This window comes from Neofelis nebulosa, chromosome 2, assembly GCF_028018385.1.
Source record: "Neofelis nebulosa isolate mNeoNeb1 chromosome 2, mNeoNeb1.pri, whole genome shotgun sequence".
NCBI classification, from domain to species: domain Eukaryota; kingdom Metazoa; phylum Chordata; class Mammalia; order Carnivora; family Felidae; genus Neofelis; species Neofelis nebulosa.
The window spans coordinates 56,331,157-56,356,020 of NC_080783.1; the positions used below are offsets into that span (position 1 = coordinate 56,331,157).

The 24,864-nt window shown below is 33.9% G+C and overlaps 1 protein-coding gene across 2 annotated transcripts in view; it reads right to left on the reverse strand.

Annotated features, from left to right (window-relative positions):
• AGPS (alkylglycerone phosphate synthase) overlaps positions 1-24,864 on the reverse strand; it is a 150,663-nt gene that overhangs the window by 60,323 nt on the left and 65,476 nt on the right. For both annotated transcript variants that reach the window (XM_058713031.1, XM_058713040.1), the window contains exons 9-11: positions 13,851-13,976; positions 11,251-11,359; positions 535-662 (exon numbers count right to left, since the gene is read on the reverse strand). In XM_058713031.1, the coding sequence (XP_058569014.1) occupies positions 535-662; positions 11,251-11,359; positions 13,851-13,976 (363 nt within the window). The remainder of the gene's footprint in view (positions 1-534; positions 663-11,250; positions 11,360-13,850; positions 13,977-24,864) is intronic.

Below are 24,864 nucleotides of genomic sequence, written 5' to 3' on the forward strand. Positions count from 1 at the left end.
TATTATGTTATATTATGTTATTTAACTTAAGCTATAGCCTAGGTACTATTATAAAACAAAGTAGGGTCTAGTAGTAGCATATTCTAAGTATTGATAAAGTTTGATTACCTATATTTAATTTCTATATTTTTGATCACTGACAATCAGCCATTTATTTTAATTTCAATAAATGTCTTAGTTTAAGAAAAATTATATATTACTTCAAATTAATCACAAAATATCTTACCTAAAAAAAATTTAAGAAAACATAACATTCATTAAAGGCAGAGTCATTCAAAGCCATCAACCCAAGTATATACCTTACCTTGGCTTAAAATCACACAGCACTCTTTAAACCAAGAAATAAAGAAATAGCAACTGCACTTACAGGGATGATTTTACATTACCTTTTCATACAGAACTGGGGAAAAACCACATATATAACACAACTAAATATGAAGATTATATGTGACATACAAAATCAGTTACGCAGAATTTTTAAACTATAAATATATATGGGTGGGTTTTTGTTCTTTTTTGTTTGTTTGTTTTTACCTGTTTTGCAATTTCTCTTAAACAGGCTACTCCTTGTTCAAAATTAGGGAAAGCTACTGAGCCATACTTTTGGTATTCAGGGATTGGTCTGATTTTTATTGTAGCTTCTGTTATCACACCAAGAGTTCCTGAAAAAGAAGGGGGAATAATCCAATATATCACATGCCAATTTTCTAAGTCATATTTAAATCTATTTTATCTATTTATTCTATTAATTTATTCTATTCATATTTAAATCTATTTAATCTATTCTATGTGGGGAATAATGGCTACTCAAGTCTTTTTAGAAAAACAAACATTTTATAATTTCTGAAAAAAGTTTTTGGAATACATTTTTCTTATGTTATATATACTTTAAGACATTTTTAAGGTAACCCTTCTCCAAGGTTACTTTTAAATCATTTGAAAAGCATTACAACCTACTAAAAGAAAACAAATTTAAAAACAACAGGTTTTTATATCTCATATACATTCAGACAAAAGTATATTTTGATATTTGTGCCTACTTTTACTGTGAGAACAATTTACTGGGGCAAAAAGAAACCTCTATGAGAATTTAAAATGATAGAAGAAATTAGAGGGACTATTATTACCTTGCCTTTTTTCCTAAGAATTCATACAATGACAAAGGCAACACTGGGATGCCCTTGTAAAACAGAAAACAAAAAACAAAACAAAAAGAAAAAAAAAAACAGATATTTCAGAGACAAAATAGTTACTATAAATATCTAGCACAAGAGAACCACTAGTGAAACAAATGCTCTTTTCTTTATTACACAGAGGAGAGATAAATCAAAGAGGAAAATAGCAAGTTAAATATAAACTATATTCTACATGATTTAAATAACTATGCTAAAATATTTGAAGAGACATGGTTAAAAATTATTATATTCACAATGTCACACTTTTCAAATCAGTGATTTCTGATGTACAAATGTTAGAAATTATTAACACTAGCAGTAAATTTTCGGAGAATCACAAAAAAAGAATAAAGAGGGAAATCTTTGAATTGGAGAAAATGACAACACTAGAAATAAATAAATAAATAGTATCACAAAAAAAGCGTTCAATAAATTTATAATATACTCAAAATGTCAGTATAGAATACAAGATAGAAAACTATGAAACTTTTTACTATGTAAAAAGTAAATTACATTAGATCACAATATGTTCCTCACATATACAAATGACTGCCTATGGAGATAGCAAATATGACCCCATTATGACTTGTAAAATTACAGAAACTCTGCAAGTTTGGCCTGATTAGTATTTGAATAAAAAGTAGATATATCTTGTAAATTTTAAAAGATAACAAGTGACTAGACTTTATCTTTTATTTTAGCATCTTTATTGAGATATAATTCATAGACCATAAAATTCACCCATTTAAAGTGTAAAACTCAATGTTTTTCAGTATATGCATAGATATATGCAACTATCATTAAATCTAAGTTTAGAACATCTTCCTCACCCCAAAAAAGAAACCCCATATCCATGAAACAGTCATTCTCCATCACCCCCCCATCCCCACATACATACTCAGCCCTAGACAACCGCTAACTTCTATAAATTTGTCTATTCTGAATATTTCATATAAATGGAATTTTACAATATGTGTTTTTTTGTGACTGGCTTCACGTAGATAATGTTTTCAAGGTTTATCCCTGTTATAACATGTATTAGTACTTCATTTTTTTTAAATTATGAACTATTACTCCAATGTATACAGAACTCATTTTGTTTACCCATTCGTTAGTTGATGGGCATTTGGGTTTCCACATTTTTTTTTTTTTTTACTAGCTTGTCAATGTAATATAAAATGATACTACTCAGGAAGAGTTAAGATGGAAAAAAAAAAAGAGAGATGCAGAGGGCAAAGTATGGTGAAAGGGGCTGAGTTTCCATGCCCTTTCCAGATGCACCACCCTCCCAGCACTTCCATGTGTTAACCAACATGGAAGCTCTCCAAAACCTGCATTTTAGTGATTTTTATGAAAGCTTCATCACAGAGGCATGACTGATTGAACCACTAATTCAATGTTCAGTCCCTCTCCCCTCCCAGAGCTGAAAGTTCCATAGGTTTCCACATTTTGGCTGCTATAAATAATGCTACTGTGAATATATATACAAATCTACACACAAATTTTTGTGTGGATGTATGTTTTCTTTTCTCTGAAATATATACGTGAAGACTTTTTTCATTTCAGAAAAACCTGTGATCCTTTTCCATATAACAACACTGCCCTCATCTACCTTTTCCTAAAGTTACATTCCAGGCACATACCACCAAGATGTGGGAGAAGTGGGGAAGAGATTGGCTCACTTCTAGTACCCAATCTTAGCTGGTGGGGCAGAGGCTCTACTTGGAGTGTTACACTAATACTGGGATCCCAATCACCCTTGGCCTGGCTTGCAAAGAGTTGGTATCTTGCCAGGAGAAGCAAACGAAGAAGATGTGTTTTCCTTCTCTCTTCTCCCTAGCACTGAGCTACTAAAGCAGGGATGTCCTCAGAGAAAAGCATGCCATTGCTCTGCTGCTCCTCTCTCCTCCCTTCGCCTCCAGGATCAAGGCTCAGAGATTTTACAGGGGTGGAGGAGGGAGGGGGTGAGGGAACACAAACCAAAAAATAGCTCCTAATCTCTTTCCAAAGAAAATTACTTTGTTTGCAACACAGCATGAAGAAGTTCAAGCCTAAAACACTCTCAAACAGTGGAGGATTTGGTAAAAGGCAACTGGGAGGACATAGGTTAATTTATTGAAAATAAAGGCAATATTGTAGGCCAGTTAATTTGCCTGTATAGAAACAGTGGGAAGGACCCCAACCATGCTCAGAAAAGACTCTCAAACACTAATCTCAGGAACTATCCCTGCTAAGGGATACACTTTAAAATGGGTGAATTTTATGGTATGTGAACTGTATTTCAATAAAGCTATTTTAAAATAACCATTATAACTTAATTCTCCAAATGAATTACAAATGAAACTTCAGAGTTATTTCCTTAAATAAGGAACTAACCATCATGCATTTTACAAATAGAAAAATTTTAAGAAATAGATATCTTAGACTATAGAAAGAGTCTAAGAGAACTTCTAAACCTTTGCCAAAGAGGCAAAAGGCTGACAGGTAAACCATTAATACTATGCTGTCTCCTCATCCACCAGCACAGAATTTTCTATCATACCTGTTCTTTCTTACCAATACAAGTAGTACTACTTTAATTTTTAATGTTGCTAATCTTCCAACTACTACAGTGACACCATCACTAAACTTATTTGTAATTCTTTCAACTCTTTTCAACATTTTTAGAAGCTTCTATAGCCTTGGAACTAACATCTGATGTTAAAAGTTCTTTCTACAAATAAATTGAAATTTGACAGGCATGTACTCCTAAACACAGGAATCATCTCCTCTATTTAATCTGACCACAGATTACAGAAAACCTTAATAAATACTTGCTGAAACTCAACAGTCACCAGATTGAAATTCATTAAGGAAAAGGTCAATATAAGCCTTGACTGTAGACAGGAAAACATCTATTTAAAACTAAACTCCAAGTTCCCAGGTTTTTGTGAAATATTTCCTTAACATCTGACAAGTGAAGCCATTTGAAAATATTTCTTTGAATTATAGAATATAATCTAAACATAACCTAAATATGACCCAGGAAAAAAAGCCAGAAACCATTTAAATGCCAATCAATGAGGGTCTGGTTAAATACATCGGTATACATTCAAGTAGCTGTCAAAAAGAATGAAGTGGCTCTAAATGTAATGATACTTACATGGACTCAGCTTTATAAAATGAAGTGTAAAGCAAAGAGTAGTAAACTCCTGTTTGTGTTTTTAAAACTGCATACATATATACTGATATACAGCAGTTAAGTGTTTACTCTGAACAAGGGAGATGCTTGGAAGACAGGGATAGAAGGCAGATTTTCCCTTGTACATCCTTCAGTACCTTTTGAATTTTGTACATTTGTCCATATTTTAATTTTGTACATGTGATTATTCAAAAAGTTGATTTTAAAATATATATGCCTTTACATTAGCAAACTTCCTTTAAAATTCTAATTCTACATCAAAATTCTAAGGTAACAGTGAAAAGTGACTATGCCTTAAACCCCTATATACCTGTACTGCCTCGTATGTAGTAGAGCAGGCACTCTGAAGTGGTAAAATCCACCATAACATTATAAGTTAGGTTAAAAAAGATGAAAATCAGTAAAATGAGACTGCATTATTGTAAGGTTAGTGAAATGCCTAAGGTGAGTCTCTGCAACTATCTAGCTATCAGCTCTACAGGGGGTCCCACTGTGAAAGCAAAATCATCCAGGTCTCAAACACAGTTTGAAGGAGGGCAGCTTCCATTCAGATTTACATTCAAATTAGCCCATCACAAATGGATATATCTAAATTCACTTAATCAAAAGGCTCATTTCTGTTCTGTTTTATTGTATTTATTGATTCTTTTGTTTTGGGAGTATTGTCAACAGAGTGATATAAAAGACTTGGACTACTTATCACTTGATTATGTGTACATTATACCACTTTATACACTTCATATTTTATATCTACTTAGTATTATTACTTATAGATAACTCCATGGCAAGATGACATCATAGAGGCTTATATATCATTCACTTTTCTTTCTCTTTTATCCAAAATATGTTGCAATAAATTTAAATATCTTCTGTTTTATAATTTTCAAATGTAATGTTTGTTCTCAAGAAAACTAAGAGCTTCAATTGCTACTTGACATAAAATGCAAGTATTTGGTTAAAGTAAATACAACCTTTTGTAATTTGAAAATATACTTTCAGGTAACTTCAGGACTAAGAAAATGGCAGTCATTTGATTCTGAAACTTCTCCCCTCTCTACTCCCCCCCCCTCCAAAAAAAAAAAACCCCATAAAAATCAACAAGTAAAACAAAACCACAAATAATGCTGAAATAAAACCTTCATTTTTTTTTTTTTGGCTCTCAATCATTTTTTTTTTTAATATATGAAATTTATGTCAAATTGGTTTCCATACAACACCCAGTGCTCATCCCAAAAGATGCCCTCTTCAATACCCATCACCTCCCTCCCACCCCCCATCAGCCCTCAGTTTGTTCAGTTTTTTTTTTAACGTTTATTTATTTTTGAGACAGAGAGAGAGAGAGCATGAACGGGGGAGGGTCTGAGAGAGGGAGACACAGAATCTGAGACAGGCTCCAGGCTCTCAGCTGTCAGCACAGAGCCTGACGTGGGGCTCGAACTCACGGACTGCGAAATCATGACCTGAGCCAAAGTTGGCCGCTTAACTGACTGAGCCACCCAGGCGCCCCTGTTCTCAGTTTTTAAGTTTCTTATGCTTTGGCTCTCTCCCACTCTAACCTCTCTCTCTCTCTCTTTTTTTTTTCCCTTCCCCTCCCCCATGGGTTCCTGTTAAGTTTCTCAGGATCCACATGAGAGTGAAAACATATGGTATCTGTCTTTCTCTGTATAGCTTGAAATAAAACCTTCAATACTACTAGGAGACAAAAAACACTCTGACCTTCACATTACCTGTGAAGTAGAAATAAAGCGAAAAAATTCCAAAAGACCTTCTACGGCCTTCTACTTGCTGCAAGTTTGTAAGGGTAGAAAATAATGGGAGGCTTAAAAGATTTCATAAGAAAGGGAAGAGGGTATTATAGGACCTGAAGAAAGCATAGACAGAATCACAGAAAGCAAAAATGCAACAATAATGCCAAAATGCTATACAGGCCCTGGCTATGGAGAGGGGATTGAAAATGGGAGGAACCAGAAATGGCAGTCTTAGAGAAGCAAGGGGAGCATGATATTCAGAGAAGTGTGCTATTCCTTGGAGAAAAGGTAATGAAGGGAAAGTATAATAGAAAAAATTAAAGATCCTATAGAAATAAGACAGAAAGAAGACGTGCCATCATGCCTTCTCCCACCAACAATACCACCATCCAAAAACAAGTAGCACAAAAGAGAGTAGGAGTGACAGAAAAGGACATTTCCAAACTAGGAACCCTTTCTAAGTAATAAATAGCAACAGAAAAAAGGCACACCAAATCCACAAAAACTACTGCAGTAAGTCAGAAAATATAAATAAAAGCTTTTCTGCTAATAAAAAGTCTCTCCCCTAAACCAACCACGATCCTGAAGAAAAAAAAACCGTAAAACAACATTTCAAACTGAATTAAGTAATGTCAAGCAAGCATTTGGGGATATTAAAAACAATACTTGAATCAGAAATACAACATTAAAGGGGCGCCTACATGGCTCACTCAGTTAAGTATACAACTCTTGATTTCGGCTCAGGACTTGATCTAAAGTTCATGAGATCAAGCCCCATGTTGGGCTCTGCATTGAGGACGCAGAGCCTGTTTGAGATTCTCTCTCTCCCTGTCTCTGTCCCTCCCCTGCTCGTGCACGTGCATGCTCTCTCTCTCAAAATAATATACTTAAAAAAACACAAACACTAAAAACATAAATGGACAAAAAGCAAGAAGCAATGAAATAAGAGATGACCGATCTCAGGAAAGAAATAGAACAGCAGCAACAACAACACAAAACATATAAAAAATGAAGGCTAAGTTATAAGATATTCAAAGGAGAACAGAGAATAGATTCAAATGAAAACTTAATAAAGGGCATTGGAGAAAAGCAAGAAAATAACCAAGACAAAGAAAATGAAATAAAAAGTTGAAAAAAAGGTCAGAGAAATAGGGGCTGAAATAGAACTTATATCCCTAAAGAAGAAAAATCAAAACACTGGGAGAAAACCCCTAATCACTGACACTACAATATAAAAAAACCTTTCCAAAATAGAAGAACACCTAAATATAAACACAGAAAGGGTCCAATGGGTACCACGCAAAACAACCTAGGACAATCAACTCTGATCTATAAAAGTAGTAAACTTCAATAATATAGAACAAAATCCTCAGGACACCCAGGCAAAAAAAAAAAGGAAAGAAGCTACAAGGCAAAAGAGCTAGCATTAGATTTCTTTAAAACAACATATAAAACCAGGCAGCACTGGAGCAGCATTTTTAAGAAACAAGGAAAGAAAGTGCAACCCATGGATGTTATATCCACCCAAGCTGTCCTGCTGGTATCCAGGTCAGAGGAAAACAGTTTAAAACATTCTAGAACTCATGAGATACACAATGTGCCCTTCTGGAGGAATCTAGTAAAGGGTTAGCTTTATTTAACCAAAAGGTGACTAGTAAAATTACATAAAAGGACCGATAGTAAGCATTTTACTTATTTCAACACAGAGCAAAGGCTAAAACAAGGGTGCGTCATGGGTTAAAAAATACAAATGTACTTTTAACCATTTTCCAAATAAAAGAGCAAGCTATTTGAAGTTACTAGTCAATTCCATACATCAGAAAAAAAAATGCAAAGCACTTCAGATGCTTTGACTATTTATTATAATTTTCATTATATTGATCACATTCTAGCATCTAAAATGGGAAGAAGCTGCTTGTTGAAAAAAATCATTATGAAAAATTCGTAACTCAAAACAAGACAAAAACATTAAATTTAACATGGTTAGTCACATGTACAACTTAGTAGGATCAGGAAAATACATTTTTGAACGATAATACTTTCAAGGCTGTCATCACATGATTTAACTGTAGCAAGAAAAAAATGTTTCCAAAGCTTGAGGAAAAGCTTATGACACCCTTAAGGCAGCAGGTTATTATTTAGATAGTTCACGATAGCAGATGAAAATACATATTATAAAAGAATTTGAACTTGTGATGAGCACTGGGTGATACAAAGAAGTGTTGAATCACTATATTGTACACCTGAAACTAATGTTATACTGTATGTTAACTAACTGGAATTTAAATAAAAAGATTAAAAAGATAAAATTCAAAAATAAATAAATAAATAAATAAAACTTAAAAAAAATGATTTCGCATAAATTTACTTTCCCAATCATGCTGTCTCCTGGCCTATATTAAGATGACTCTATATCCACATACAAACAGAGATGGAGATTAGGGACTATAAATACATTGGAAAGATCACTGATGCCAAAGTAATACACAGCAACAATAGTAATAAATTTAACATTTGTTGAGTACTTACTAAATGCTTATAGACTGCTTATCATAATCTCATTTAATCCTCACAAAAAGCTTATGAAGACGGATTCTTCTTTATCCCCATTTTATAGCTGAGGACACTAGCATAAAGAATTACCTAACTGGGGCGCCTGGGTGGCGCAGTCGGTTAAGCGTCCGACTTCAGCCAGGTCACGATCTCACGGTCCGTGAGTTCGAGCCCCGCGTTGGGCTCTGGGCTGATGGCTCGGAGCCTGGAGCCTGCTTCCGATTCTGTGTCTCCCTCTCTCTCTGCCCCTCCCCCGTTCATGCTCTGTCTCTCTCTGTCCCAAAAATAAATAAAAAACGTTGAAAAAAAAAAAAAAAAAAAAAGAATTACCTAACTGACACAAAGTCACAGAAATGTAAGTGGTGGAACCAGGACTGAAATCCAGATCTGAAAGATTTCATGTTATGCTCTTAGATCAGTATGGCATTTTACATGTATATTTATAATAAGATCTCATTTAAATACAGTAATTTACCCTAGCATATATGTTTAATAAATCATATTTTTTATCTTACTTTATTATTAGTTTACCTTCCTTAAATTCATACGATAATTTACTATTGAGAGAGGTAGTCCAGTCCTTTAGATCCAGTTTAAACTATTTTAAAAGGCATGAAAGACCAAATTATCTCTCCAGCCACCCTATAATCCTTTCCACTCTACCCCTAGACCTGCTGCCTACTCCACCCTACAGTTGGATCTTATGTTCCAGTTATATTGAAAAATTCACAGCTTCACAAGGCAGACATAGCTTGTTCTCACTTTTAAGTCTGCCATGCAGTTCTCTCTGTAGGCAACTCCCTCCCCACCTTATTCCCTCAACTCCTTATCAACTTTCAAGGACCGCTTTAGGTAAGGCCCCTCTGGAGAGGTCTTCTTAAGCACCCATCAATGCAAACTTTGTCTATATTTCTCCTATATTTACTTCTATCATACAATTTATCATACTGTATTATAAAGGTCAATTATTACCTGTGTCCTTTAGTGTGCCAGCATAATACCTAGCAACCAAAATTTTTAAAATACTAAGTGATGGAAGAAAAACAAAATGTTTGATATGGTTACCTGAAAAGATAATATATATGTATAAAGTTGACTCCAATTGCATCAACAGTATAATCAATAACAATCACTTTTGGTGCCTGGATGGCTCAGTCGGTTAAGATCATAACCATGATCTCATGGTTCGTGGGATGGAGTCCTGCATCGGGCTCTGTGCTGTCAGCGCTTGGGATTCTCTCTCTCCCTCTTTCTCTGTCCCTCCCTGCTCACTCTAGCTCACTCTCTCTCAAAAATAAACATTAAAAAAAATTATACAAAAAATATTTTTAAAAATACCTATCAGTTTTAATACCTATTTGTTATTCAATTTGACACCTGATAGCAAAAAGTTACATATTTTAGTTAACTTTTAGATGTGTTAGTATGAAAAGTTGTAGAATATTTATCAAAGAATTGTATTATTTTAAGAGAATTTAACATTTTTTATTAAAAATGTAGTTCTATTGTTTCATAGAAGAGTATACTTATCAGAAAAGGAATGAGAGTAAACTGTTGAGACATCTTGACAAAGGTTTATCATTATTATGAAAAAAATATCTAAGCTGTACCACTGGTCATCAAATCAATGGTGACCTCTACCATGTCACTGAGACACAGTTTAATTTTTTCCCTCCTTGATATTACTATCAAAAATTAAAATTTATGCCCTTTCACCTTAGTTTATTATAATTGCTCTCATATCCATGAATAAGCTAAATGTTTTGAAAGTCTTTTTTTTAGCTTGTACCACCTTCTAAATTAGTAATGAGTTCTTCCATTAATTTAGAAATACTAGTTTTATCTTATTTCTCCGAATTTAAGGGATATCCCTCTCTACCATTCTACAAATTGAAAAATAAAGACTATGTTCATCTTATCCATAAAATTCACCACATAACAGTTAGTTTGCAATATAGAAGGAAGGTTAGTTTCTTCCTGATCAGTACAGGAATGAAATGTTTTGTATAAGATAAAGAACTACATTCTAGTTCACCCAGCATTAAGTAACCAAGCAAAGAATACTAGTTAAGTAGTAAAAACAAAAACAAACAAAAAAAACCAAGTTTTAAAAGATATGTAAATCAACAGAATTGTAAATTCCACTTCTTCAAAGAATCAAATAGCAAGTAACAAAAGATACAACTATAGAAAGACAAGACACTAACACAATACTTTCTCAGTCCCTTCCCCCCTGATAATTCAGACAAGAATAGAGAATAATATAAAATTTTAAAGCAAACTATTTTAAATCTTAACAGCTACTCTTCCTAAAATCATGGACTGAAACATCTAAAATAAAAATAAAATACCAAAAAGACTAAGTTATCTCTAAAACTATAAAAAACCAAAATGTAAAAGGATGTTTAATAAGATGTTCTCATAATAAAAACTACTATGAAGTACTAAATTAAAGTAATAAAACTAAAAAAAAATCACCTTTACATACATAAAACACACCTTTCTTTCAAAGATCTTATATCACAATATCACAGATTTTCACAAAACTAGTCACTAACCTCTATTTTTTCATAATAAATTTAGTTATATTTACCTTCAGATCCCATGATGAAGTGATGGATATCAGGGCCTGTTGACATACGAGGTCCTTGACAGCTTTTTTCTATTATACCTCTAGGTGTTACCATTTTTATATGAACCACCTGTTTAATACAATGCACGATATAAATTATACATATTTGTCAGTGAATGGTGTGTGTGTGTATACACACGTCCATATATATTTAAAAAAAACTCTACTTCTAAAAACATTGGATTAAGTGATAAATGATGACACCCTTCAGAATTCTAGTACCTTCTAATAATTCTTAGACTAAAAATAAGTTTTATATAACTTTAAAAGGGGGGGAAATCATTCTAATAATATTAATGGTTTGGGTATATTCATCATCTTAAAAAATGAAAAGCACTTTTCTTTAAACCAAATTTAGTTTGGTTTAAAGAACTAAAGGATGAAAAAAAATAAGCAATGGTCATATTTTAACAGGTTCATTCCTTCACTCATTTAACAATATTTATGAAGCACTATTATTCACATCAAGCACTGATCCACATGCTTAGAATTCTAAGAAAAAATTTATTCTTGCCTTATTCCCACCCACAACTTATTTGCTTTGCCCACTTAGTAGAAAAGAGTGAAAAGAATGAAATATTAATTATGATCAGGTCAAAAATGGGATGAAGAAGGAGATGATGTGATTGAATTAAAGAGAAGAAAAGAGGGGTGCTTGGGTGGCACAGTCAGATAACCATCTGACTTCGGCTCAGGTCATGATCTCACCGTTCATGAGTTCAAGCCCTGCATGGGGCTCTGTGAGGACAGCTCAGAGTCTGGAGCCTGCTTCAGAATCTGTGTCTCACCCTTCTCTGCCCCTCCCCCACTCATGCTCTGTCTCTCTCTGTCTCTCTGTCTCTCCCTCTCAAAAATAAACATTTAAAAAATCAAAAAAAAAAAAAAAAAAAAGAGTAGAAAAGAGATATGTGTGTAGTATAGGTCTCACACCACTAAAGAAGTAAGCATATTGAAGGGTCACTCAAAAATAGTTCCTGAGATCCAAATCAGGAAATGGTTAAGTGAAAATCCAACACATTTTTGCAATGCCTTTTTGACAGATAAACAAAAATAGTCTATTTATTATTTAAGGAACTGAGCAGAGGACATCAATAATTCACAAAATAAAAACTAAAAATCACCAATAAGCACACTTTAAAAGTTTACATTCAGAAGCAATTAAAGAAATAAAAAATTAAAAGACAAAAATATAAATAAAAGGTCCAGTAAAATCAAGATTCTCATAATGCTAGTGGGAATGCTGATTAACAATTTCTATGAAGCAACTTGGCTATAAAGACCCAAAGACACAAAAACATATAAACATCTTGATGCAACAAATTAAGCTCTAGGAACCTGCCCAAAGAAAGTGATTAAAAAGATGTATACTAAAGAAATTACTAAAAAGGATACTTTCCCCTTTATTTTCTACAATTTTAAAATCAAGAATAATTTAAACATTCATTAATAGGGAGTTACTTTAATAAACCATGAATTATTGGTAAAAGAATTATATGCATTCTAAAAATGATGTGTACATCTATGTTCATTTATAAGTTAATATATTGATAACAGTTTAAAGAGTAGATCAAACACAGCATCATTCTTTTTTAGATTAAAAGCTAGGTATACGCATGCAAATAAGCACATTAGGATATGTGCTTATAATTTGTGATCTTAAGGATTTTCAAAAAAAGGATTAAAATAAATTACATGCTTTAGCAGTACTAAATGTTTGCTTAACTATGATAAAGTTTTTAACAATCCAATAGCAAAAGGATTAAATTCTCTCCTCTGAAATTGAATTTGCAAAAAAAAAAAAAAAAAAAAAAATAGTGATTTCTAAAATATCCTCAATTAAAAAAAAACAAGGTAGTGCAAACATTTTAAGTGTTTATAATACACACTTAAAATAATTCTGTGCAGTGAATGTCATTCTACTTTACAGAAAAGGAAACTGAAATTTAGAAAGGTGATCCAATTTGTACAAGATCATACAACTACTCACTGGAAAAGCTACAGATGGAACAAATGATACCTAATCCCTAGCCAGGATGTCCATAGTTAAATTATTCTCGCACTAATTCCAAGACCACTGGTACCAGATGAGCTAAAATAAAATGGGGTGCACATAAACCATTATTGGTGATACTGCCACCTACTAGGACATTTTCAATCAGGCTCTTTAATTGTATACAGAAAACAATTTTTAAGAAAATTAAGTATAAACTCTCCTAAGGCACAAAAAGAGTAGCAGTGATGAGATCACCTAAATAGACTAAAACCTTGGTAGCTGAAGACTGAGGCTCCATGAGGCTTATAAAATAATATTTATACATTTTACAACTGATACTATGAAGCATCTACAAAGCTTAAATATCAGTCACTTGAAAAGGAGCACTCATAAATAATGACCACATTTATCTTTTAACTGCCTCCATTATACATAGTCAACTTTACTATAACCAAAAAGGGTATACTTTTGGTAGGGCTCTACCATCCAACTCTAAAAAAAAAAGGCTTTAATCACTTTACAATAATAGACTTATCAATTATTACATAATAACCAGAAAAAAATTTACCAGGTCCTCAATATTGCCATAGATATTCTTTTTCATGCCCGATGCCCGAGTAGATACCCATCCTCCCACAGTGCTGAATTCCAGGGAATCTGGTTCATGACCTGTACAATAACCACTTTCTTTAAGCTGAAAAACAAAAAAAATGTAATATTTTACTAGTGAAAATGATCCCATTTAACACAGCACTCAACACATTAACTCTTCACACTTTAAAATGTCTACTTGTCACTGGTATTTGGACTCATTAAAACCTATATAGAAAAAGAAATACTTTTATCATGCTCATCTAAAACAATTTTTAAGCTTTTGCCTAGTGGAAAACCTTACAAAACTGAAAAATGTGGACCAAAAGACAATTCCACAGGTTTGCTAGCCAATCTTCTTCATTAGATCCTTTTATTTTAAAATACCAACTACTCTCCCTACTTTGTTTTTAACCACAAAGACACAACTTAAGTACTTATGGAGATCAGATTATGCTTAAATAACTGCCAACTTCACCTAAACACTTTCAATAAATAAAGCACTTAATCTCCTGATCTCCCTACCCTAATATAATATGCAGCAGGCCTGCACAAAATCTAAGCAAATTGCCTGCACTTAATTCTCTCAAGGAGTCATGTGTTTTAATGTACAGCCATCTGGCTAGGTTTCCTGTATGTAATACCATCATTTATTTGTGATGCAGATCATGCATTCCTGTACATTAAATAGTCACTTGTTTCTCATTTTTCTATATTAGCTTGGCTTTGCCATCTGCACAGCACCTGAAGTTGAATGGATGCCCTTTACTGCAACACCACCAAAGCCATTCCACTGAAATCATTTTAAAGACTCAGCCATCTCATGTCAAATGGTACAGACACCACCATCTGCACATCCACTGTCTACTGCACTCAAGCCCATCAATCTGTATTGACCGTTTTGATAGTCATCCAGTTAAGCAACTGCTTCTATTTTTCAAGTAAGCCATGCAGAGATGTAGAATATGTCAGCTATGTTTGTATCTGTTAAGTATGGTGTAAAAGTTGTGATCCAAAGTGAGAGAACCTGGTAAGTTGCAAATTATTTATCTTTTCTAATTGTTTTGCTAGGAAAAAAAGATTTAGAAAGACATCAACTGTTAACAGATTATTTTCACTAAATATTCAAAATGTTTATTTAATTTTAAGAGGTTATTAACTATTCACAAATAAGGAGCTTAAATACATGAATGAACAATTTTAAAATGAAGATTATCAGACTGTTATTTTATATTTCTTTCTAGTTCCCAATCTATATTTGTACTATTTACTCTCAAAAAAAAAAAAAAAAGAAAAAAAAAAAAGACCACTATTACTCAATTTTTCTGAAATTAGAAGAAAAAGAAAAAACATTCATAGAGTGCCAGAAGCCGAGCTCTCCAACCAGCCTGACGGCAGGGCCCGGGTGTGGACGGATCGGGACTGCAGGGCGGCCCACCGACAGTGATGCTTCTCATACTCCCACTTTTATGTAATTTGGCCTTAGTAAAAGTACCTGGGGAATTGTCTGTTGGGGAACTGCCCTCGACAGGCCCCCTGGGAAAGAACCATTGGGGAAGGAAATAAGGTTCCGCAAGGAAACTGTGCGGCCCTACATCTAGCCCTTGCCACCCCCTATTAAAGACTCCTCTACCTAAAGGAAGGATAGCTTCATATATTTCCCAGCCAAGGAGGGGACAAATGGATTTGATGATTTGTGTATCTATGGGCACAAGTTACTCCAGCCCCTAAGCCCACTTGGCCCCCAGGAGGCATTCCAGATGATGATTGAACCTAGTGGGCTAAAGTACAGAATGGTTCATTAGTTCCTAGGTGCATTGTCTCTCTGAGAATGCATAAGGTGTGGGTTCCTAAGGCCCTCTTGGCCCCCTCCTGGCACCTCGGACCAAGGCGAATACTTTTGTTCCTTGAACCACAAATGGTTGGGGGAAACAACTAAGAGGTCATGTCCCTATAACTGTTCCACTTGAGGTGCTGATAGATGACCTTTCATGAAAACAGCAAAGCAAATGCTCTATAGATTATAGATAAACATAGACACATAATGAAAATAAAGTAAGAAATTAATCAATAAGCAAAGGGCAGGAGGGAATGTTATGAGAAAATAACCATGTTATTCCTTAAAGGGTGATTACACATAGGAACATTTTTAGAATTAGGTAATGCTAGAAAACATAGATGGCGCATGCTACAAGGAAATTGCTAACAAATATAATGCCATGTTTGCCACAATAAAGCGGCCTGCTTTCATAAACAACACACTGCTGTTGTCTGTGTCCATTTTTATTTTTGTTTTGTTTTATTTTCACTTTTTCGCCAACGCCGTTCATCCTTCGGGAACCTGCTGGAGCTGGACTCCGGCAATAGAGCACTTAGATGTCCTAAGCACTAAACAGGGAGTTTTCACATATTCTCATGACAAAATCTCCACATTACCTACACCAAAGCAAATTAAATCTATACTGCTTCTGTAAGTACATCAATATTAGATGTACTAATAATATGCCTCCTATGTCTGGTAGGCTAGTTCATTACCTTCTCCAATTATAAAGTCATGTAAAGCTATGAAATGAGGATACAAAAAAGAAAGAAAGAAAGAAAGAAAGAAAGAAAGAAAGAAAGAAAGAAAGAAAGAAAGAAAGAGAGGGAGGGAGGGAGGGAGGGAGGGAGAAAAAAGACTGTCTCTATGCTCAGGGAGCTCTACCCAGCACACCATTTTAAATCTACTTCTTTAAAACCTAACAACCTGCCTACTAGCTAAGTGAATAAGTGAATGGTTAAGAAGCTGAATTTGAAACTTGTCATTTATTATTATGCTTCCCAGAAAATTTGCATGCTACAGTACACTAATAAGAAACAATTTTTGGCATATAGTTAAGTGCTTAATTAATGGTATCTCTGACCATATACATTCAGCCATTTCTTTTAAAAGTCTGTGCCTTTGCTGTCTTTGTTAATGCTATTAGCTGCTAAGAAAAGTCTGAAGAAAGATTTACAGATTTAATTCATACAGTTAACCAAACATCCTTTTTTTTTTTTTTTAATTTTTTTTTTTAACATTTATTTATTTTTGAGACAGAGAGAGACAGAGCATGAACAGGGGAGGGGCAGAGAGAGAGGGAGACACAGAATCTGAAACAGGCTCCAGGCTCTGAGCTGTCAGCACAGAGCCCGACGCGGGGCTCGAACTCACGGACCGTGAGATCATGACCTGAGCCGAAGTCGGACGCTTAACCGACCAAGCCACCCAGGCGCCCCCAAATATCCCTTTTAAACAGAATCACCTCTCCTCTCCATCTGTATGCCATAAAAAGGAATAAGAATATTATCTTACTCACTTCTGTACCCCATTCAATATTAAGACAACAAATATTTACTGACTCCTATGCTCTAAGGCTCAGAAATATTACTAAGAGCAAATCCTAGATTGTAGAGCTTGTTATTATACAGACAAAGAAGGGAACTGAAGTTAACAAGAAACATAATTAAATTAAGACAGAACAATTAGAAGTGTAATGAAGAAACTAAAAGTACAGCAGGGACATCTGCCTCTACCCAAGTTGTAGCAAAAAGGAACTAGATTTACCCTCTCACATGAAAAAAACAAAAAACCCCAAACAAAAGTCTTTAAACACTGGACATGAGGTAACAAAGGACTGCTTATGAGAAAGCAAATAAAGGAAACAAACACTATGACTGTCCCTGGCTTAACTCCCGGCTGCAATGCAGAGAAAGGGAATCCAGGCACAACTCTGGAAAACACTGTGAGGTGAGGAGATGGGAGTTTGGAGTTGTGGAAAACCAAAGCATTAGAATTCACAAGACAAAGTACCAAAGAGAAGAGAGCAGCACAGAGAGAACCCTGGAGACTGGCAGATGGTCCCCCTCAAGTAGTCAGCAGAGCAATGAAAAGCACATACAAGTGAGGAAACTACCCAGGACCCGAGGAAAAAATAATCCAAACTGATTAGAGAAAAGTACCAGGACTCATACAGGGCCAGAAACCTGTTCCCACCAGCCTGACTTGGAATACTTTTCCTTCACAGAACATGAGGTAGAACACCCAGGATGGTCATTCCTCAGTAATGAGGAATGATTAGTCTCAGATTGAGCACTTCTCTGAATCCACCTAAAAGATCACAGAAGCAATAACTAAAGGATCAAACTATTTCCAAATAACTACATCCCAGAAAAAAGCTAAAAAATACTTTTTATAGAATTGAAAAATATCTAAGACCTAGTAAGAGAATATTCATGATGTCTGGTACTTAATAAAAAAAATTACTAAGCATACAAAGAAGCAGGAAAACACAACCTATAATGAGGAAAATAATCATTATGAGGTGAATAATCAAACCAACCTAGAACTAACAGAGATGTTATAATTAGCTGACCAGGACATCAGAATAGTTATTTAACTGTATTCCGTATGTTCAAAGAGTCGACACAGAAAACACAGAAAGACCCAAATTAAACATCTAAAAAAAGTAAAAAATACAATGTTAGAGATAAAAAAAAAAAATACACTTGATGGGGTTAAGCGTAAAACATACTCTGCAAATAAAAGATTAGTGAACTCTAAGACATAGCAAAAGAAAGTAAAGAAAAAACTGAAAAGAGCAGCAGTGAGCTGTGGAACTTCAAACAGCCTAATGCATGAGTAAACAGTCCCTAAGGGTCAGGTAAGGCAGGGAGGGACAGATATTTGAAGAAATAATAGCCAAAAATTTTCCAAATGTGATGAAAACTATAAACCAAAAAATAAAGGAAGCTCAACAAATCTTCAATATAAGAAACACACAAAAAACGACACCAAGTCCATCACAATCAAAATATTCAAACCAGAAATAAGAAAATCTTAAAAGCAACCAGAGGAAAAAAAACACAGAATGTACATACGAACAAAGATAAGGGTAACATCTAATTTCTTGTCAGAAACAGTAAAGTGAGACAAGAGCGAAGCAACATCTTTATATTACTGAAGGAAAAACACTGTCAACTTACAATTCTACACTCAGTTAAAATATCTTTGAAAACACAGGTGGTGACCTCGAACTAATAACCAATTAAAGCAAGATTACAGAATACATGATTTATACACAAAATTCAATTGCTTTCCTATATACCAACAAGGAACAAGTGGAATTTAAAATTTAAAACATAATACCATTTACATTAGAACCCCCCCAAAATGAAATACTTAGGTATAAATCTAACAGATGTGTACAAGATCTATGATGAAAACTCTGATGAATAAAATCAAAGGTTTAAATAAATGAAGAGATATTTCATATTCATGGAAGATTCAACATTATCAAGATGTAAGTTCTTCCCAAATTGATCTATAGATTCAGTGTAACAATCCCAATCAAAATCCCAAGTTATTTATAGATATTGACAAACTAATCCTAAAGTCTATATAGAAAGGCAAAAAAGCCCAGAATAGCCAACACAATTTGAAGGAGAACTAACAGCCAGGAAGTAGACTGACACTGCCCAACTTCAAGAGTTACTACAAAACTAAGGAATCAAAACAATGTGGTTTTGGGGAAAGAACCAAAAAATAGATCAATGGAACAGAACAGAGAGCCCAGAGATATACTTAACTGATCTTAGATAAAAGAGCAAAGACAAGGGGTGTCTGGGTGGCTCAATCAGTTGAGCATCCAACTTCGGCTCAGGTCATGATCTCACAGTTCATGAGTTCGAGCCCCACATTGGGCTCTGTGCTGACAGCTCAGAGCCTGGAGCCTGCTTCAGATTCTGTGTGTGTCTCTCTCTGCCCCTCCTCTGCTTCATGCTCTCTCCCTCTCTCAAAAATAAATAAAAACATTTAAAAAAATTTTTTAAATAAAAAAAAGAGCAAAGGAATACAATGGAACAAAATAGCCTTTCAATAAATGTTGCTAAAACAACTAAACATCCACATGCAAAAAAAGAAATGAATCTAAAAACATCCATTACAAAAATGAATTCAAGTGGATCATAGACCTAAATGTAAAATGCAAAATTATAAAACTCCCAAAAGATAACAAAGAAGAAAACTGCAATGAACTTGGATACGATGTTTAGATATAACACCAAAGACACAATCCGTGAAAGAAATAAGTGATAAGCTAGACTTCATTAAAATTAAAAATGTCTGCTCTGCAAAAATAATATAAAGAAATTATAAGAAAAACCACAAGCTTGGAAAAAAAAGATTGCCAAAGATAAAAATAATAAACCCACCTGATAGAAGACGGTTATCTCAAATAATACAAAGAACTCTTAAAACTCAACAATAAGAAAACAATCCAATTTAAAATAATGGGCCAAAGATCTTAACAGACCTCACCAAAGATAGCAAATAAGCCATAAGAAAAGATGCTTCACATCATATATTATCAGGGAAACAAAAATTAAAACAACAAGATATCACCTATATGAACGGCCAAAATCCAGAACACTGACAACACTAAATGCTGATGAGGACATGGAGCAACAGGAACTCTCATATAATGGTAGTGGGAATGCAAAATGGCACAGAGCCTCTATGGAAGACTATCTGGTGGTTTCTTACAAAACTAAACATACTCTTACCATCCAGAAATTCTCTACTTTGGTATTTACTCAAAGGAGTTGAAAACTTATGTCCACATAAAAACCTGCACACAAATGTTTATAGCAGCTTATTCACAAATTGCCAAAACTTGGAAGCAACCAAGATGTCCTTCAGTAGGTAAATAGATAAATAAGCTATGGTAAATCCAGACAAAGGAAATTATTCAGTGCTAAAAAGAAATGAGCTATCAAGCCATGAAAGGACATGAAAGAACCTTAAATGAATTATTACTAAATTAAGGCAGCCAATCTAAAAAGGCTACATACTCTATGACTCCACCTATAAGACATTCTGGAAAAAGCAAAACTATGAAGATAATAGAAAGGTCAGAAGTTTCCAGGAGTAGGAGGGAGAGAGATGAGTTGAGGATTTTTAGGGTAGTGGAAATATTCTATATAATATTATAATGTTGGATACTTATGTCATTGCATATTTGTCCAAACCTATAGAATATACAACACAAAAGCGAACCCTAAGATAAACTATGAGCTTTGGGTAATTATGATGTGCCAACATAGGTTCATCCTTGGTAAAACAAACAAACAAAAAACCCCACCATTCTGGTGAATGATGTTGATAATGAGGAAGGCTATGTTACGTGTGGGGACAGGGGACATATGGAAACCTCTGTACTTTCTTCTCAATTTTGATGTAAACCTAAAACTTCTCTAAAAAACCATAAAGTGTTAAAAAAAATGAAATGAAGATTTTTAGCAAATAAAAGTAGAAAGAATTCATGAACAGCAGACTCACACTAAAAATATTTAAAAGAAATCCTTCAAATTTAAGAAAACAAAGAAACAAAGAAAAACAGAAATGAACCAAAAAACAGATTCTTAACTATAGAGAACAAACTAATGGTTACCAGAGGAGAGGTTGGTGAGGGAATGGGTGAAACAGGTAAAGAGTATTGAGAGTACTCTTATCATGATGAGCACTGAGTAATGTACAGAACTGCTGAATCACTGTATTGCATCTCTGAAACTAATATAACACTGCATATTAACTATACTGGAATTAAAACAAACTTAAAACAATAAAAATAGAGGGGCACCTCGGTGGCTCAATCAGTTAAGTGTCCGACTTTGGCTCAGGTCATGATCTCGTGGTCTGTGGCTTCAAGCCCCGCGCTGGGCTCTGTGCTAACAGTTCAGAGCCTGGAGACTGCTTCAGATCCTGTGTTTCCCTCTCTCTCTACTCCTCCTCCCCCCTCCCCAAATAAATAAACATTAAAAAAATAAAAATAATAAATAATAAAAGAAGGGAGCACTTGGCTGGCTTAGTCAGTAGAGCATGCAACTCTTGATCTCAGGGTCATAAGCTTAAGCCCCATATTGCATGTAGAGCTTACTTAAAGATAAATACAATGCTGTCACAAAAAATAATAAAAGAAGTCCTTCAAGCAGAAGGAAAATAACATCAAATGGAATTAAAAACATTGGAAAGGGTAACTAGATGGATAAATATATAAGATGGTTTCTTTTGTTATTTAAATATCTTTAAAATAAGATAATTGATTATTTCAACAAAAGTAGTAATAATATATTGTAGGCTTTATACCATATGTAAAAGCAGAATATATGACAACAATAGCAAAAATTGGATGAAGGGAAAATGAATATAATACTGTAAGGTTCTTCTACTAAACTCTGAACTGGAGTGTTATATTATCACTTGAAGATAGACTGTTTTAAATTAAAGACATATACTATAAACCCTAAAACAACCTTTACAATAAAACAAAATGTTATAGCTAATAAAGAAACAAAACAGATAAAATGGTATCAAAAAACATGTTTAATCCAAAAAGTTAGTAAAAGTGGAAAAGAAAAAAAAAACAGATGGAAAATACAGAAAACAAATACCAAAATGACAATTTAAACTGAACCATGTCAATAAACTACATTGAAGGTAAATGGTCTAAATATCCCAATTAAAGGTAGAGACTGTCAGGTTAGATAAAAAGGAAAGACCCAATTTTATGGTGTCTACAAGAAAATTTTTAAATATAAAAATAAAAATCAGTTAAAAGAATGGAAAAAGGAAAAGATATCCCAAGTTAACAACCATCAAAAGAAAACTTGAATGGCTATTTTACTATTAGATGAAACAGATTTCAGAGGAAAGAAAATGGTTCATTAATCAAGATGAAAAGAAGAAAACTGATAGAACTGCAAGGAAAAAAAAAAAGACAGGTTTACAATGATAGGTGATAGGTTAATTCTCCTCTCTCAATAAATGATAGAACAAGTAGACAGAAAATAAGAAAAAATACAGAACACCTAAACAACACTGTAAATCAATTTGACCTAATCGACAACTGTAGACTACTCTCAACCAATAGCATCAGAAGACAAATTATTTTCAAGTATGGATAGAACATTCTTAAGACAGACCTTACTGTGGGCCATAAAAGAAATATCAATTAAGTTGAAAGGATTCATATCATATAAATGTTTTCTGAACACAATGATATTAACATGGAAATCAGTAACAGAAAGATGCCTGGAAAAATCCCCCCAATAATTAGAAATTAAATAACTTGTAAGTATCCAATGGTCAAAGAAAAAAATCAAAAAGGAAGTAGAAAAATACAGTACTTTGAAATGAATGAAAATGAATAGACATATCAACATTTGTAGAATACCACTACAGCAGTAGTTGGGGGAAATTTAAAGTAATGAAAATCAGCTTTATTTAAAAAGAGGAATGGCCTCAAATTACCTTATCTTCCCCCCTAACACACAAAAAAGAATTTGACAAAATACAAAATCCATTCCTAATAAAAACTCTGAAAACTAAAACAGAAAAAACTTCCTCAACTTGATAAAGGGTATCTACAAAACCAAAGCAACAACAACAACCTATAGTTAACATCACACTTAATGGTAAAGGACTAAATGCATTTCTCCTAAATCAGGAATAATGCAAGGATGTCCACTTTCACTTCTTTTCAACATTGTATTAGAGCACAAGCCACCACAATCAGGTGAGAAAAGGGAATAAAGGCATACAGATTGGAAGGAAAGAAGTAAAACTGTCATTATTAAGAAAGGACATGATCATATATATAGAAAATCCAATAGGAGCTATAAGAAAACTTAGAATTCATGAATTTAGCAAGGTTGTTAGATATAAGATCTGTACACAAAAATCAATTGTATTTCTACACTTTTTTCTTGTGTACTTTTTTAGTAATCTCTAGACTCTCAAATGTATTTATACATATTAATAAAGAACATTCAGAAACTGAAAACAAAATTTTTTAGGTTTATTCATTTATTTTGAGAGAGACAGAGATAGCACGAGTGGGAAAGGGGCAGAGAGAGCAACAGGAGGTGGGGGGAGGGGAGAGAGAGAGAGAGAGAGAGAGAGAGAGAGAGAGAAACAGAGACAGAATATCCCAAGCAGGCTCCACACTGCCAGCACAGAGCCTAATGCAGGATTTGAACCCATTAAGCCGCAAGATAGTGACCTGAGCGAAAACCGAGAGTCAAACGCTTAACCAACAGAGCCACCCAAGTGTCCCCCCACTGCGCCAAATTTTTTAAATATCATTTACTATAGCATCAAAAATATATATAATACTTAGGGATAAAGCTTATTTTAAAAAACATGAAGGATTTTACAAAAAAAACACAAGATACTACTAAGAGAAATTACAGACATAAAAAAAACTAGGGACGTACCATGTTCATGGGTCAAAAGAATCGATATTGTTAAGAGGTCAGTTCTCCCCAAATTGACACAGAGTCAATGCAATCCCAATCAAATCTCAACAGGCTTTTTTTGTTTAAACAAAAGTTCACAGGTGATTATAAATTTCATAGGGAAATACAAATAACCTAAAATAGCCAAAACAACTTTGAAAAAGATTTATGATACAGCTGCAGTGATCCAAACTATCTGGTACTGGCATAAAGATATACAAAAGATCAATGAAACAAAATAGAGCCCAGGATGCACACATATATGGACAACAGACTTTTTATCATGGTGCTAAGTCAAATGAAAAAAGGGTAATCTTTTCAACAAATGGTGCTGAAAATACTGGATAGCCATATGCAAAAAAAAAAAAAAAAAAGAACGTCATCCTTTGCACCATACATAAACATTAACTCAAAAATCTTCAAAACTCATCAGAAACTTGAATGTAAAATAAAAACTATGAAACTTAAATAGGAGAAAATTTTTGTATCCTAAGCTAAAGCAAAGCATGACAGCAACAGCATGATATATAAAGTAAAAACTTAAATATGTTTTGAAACTCATCAAAATAAAAAACATCTTTTCTTCAAAAGACTCTGTCAAGAGAATGAAAAGACAAGCCACAGACTGGGAGAAAATATTTCTGAAGTATATACCTGCAAAAGGACTTATATCCAGA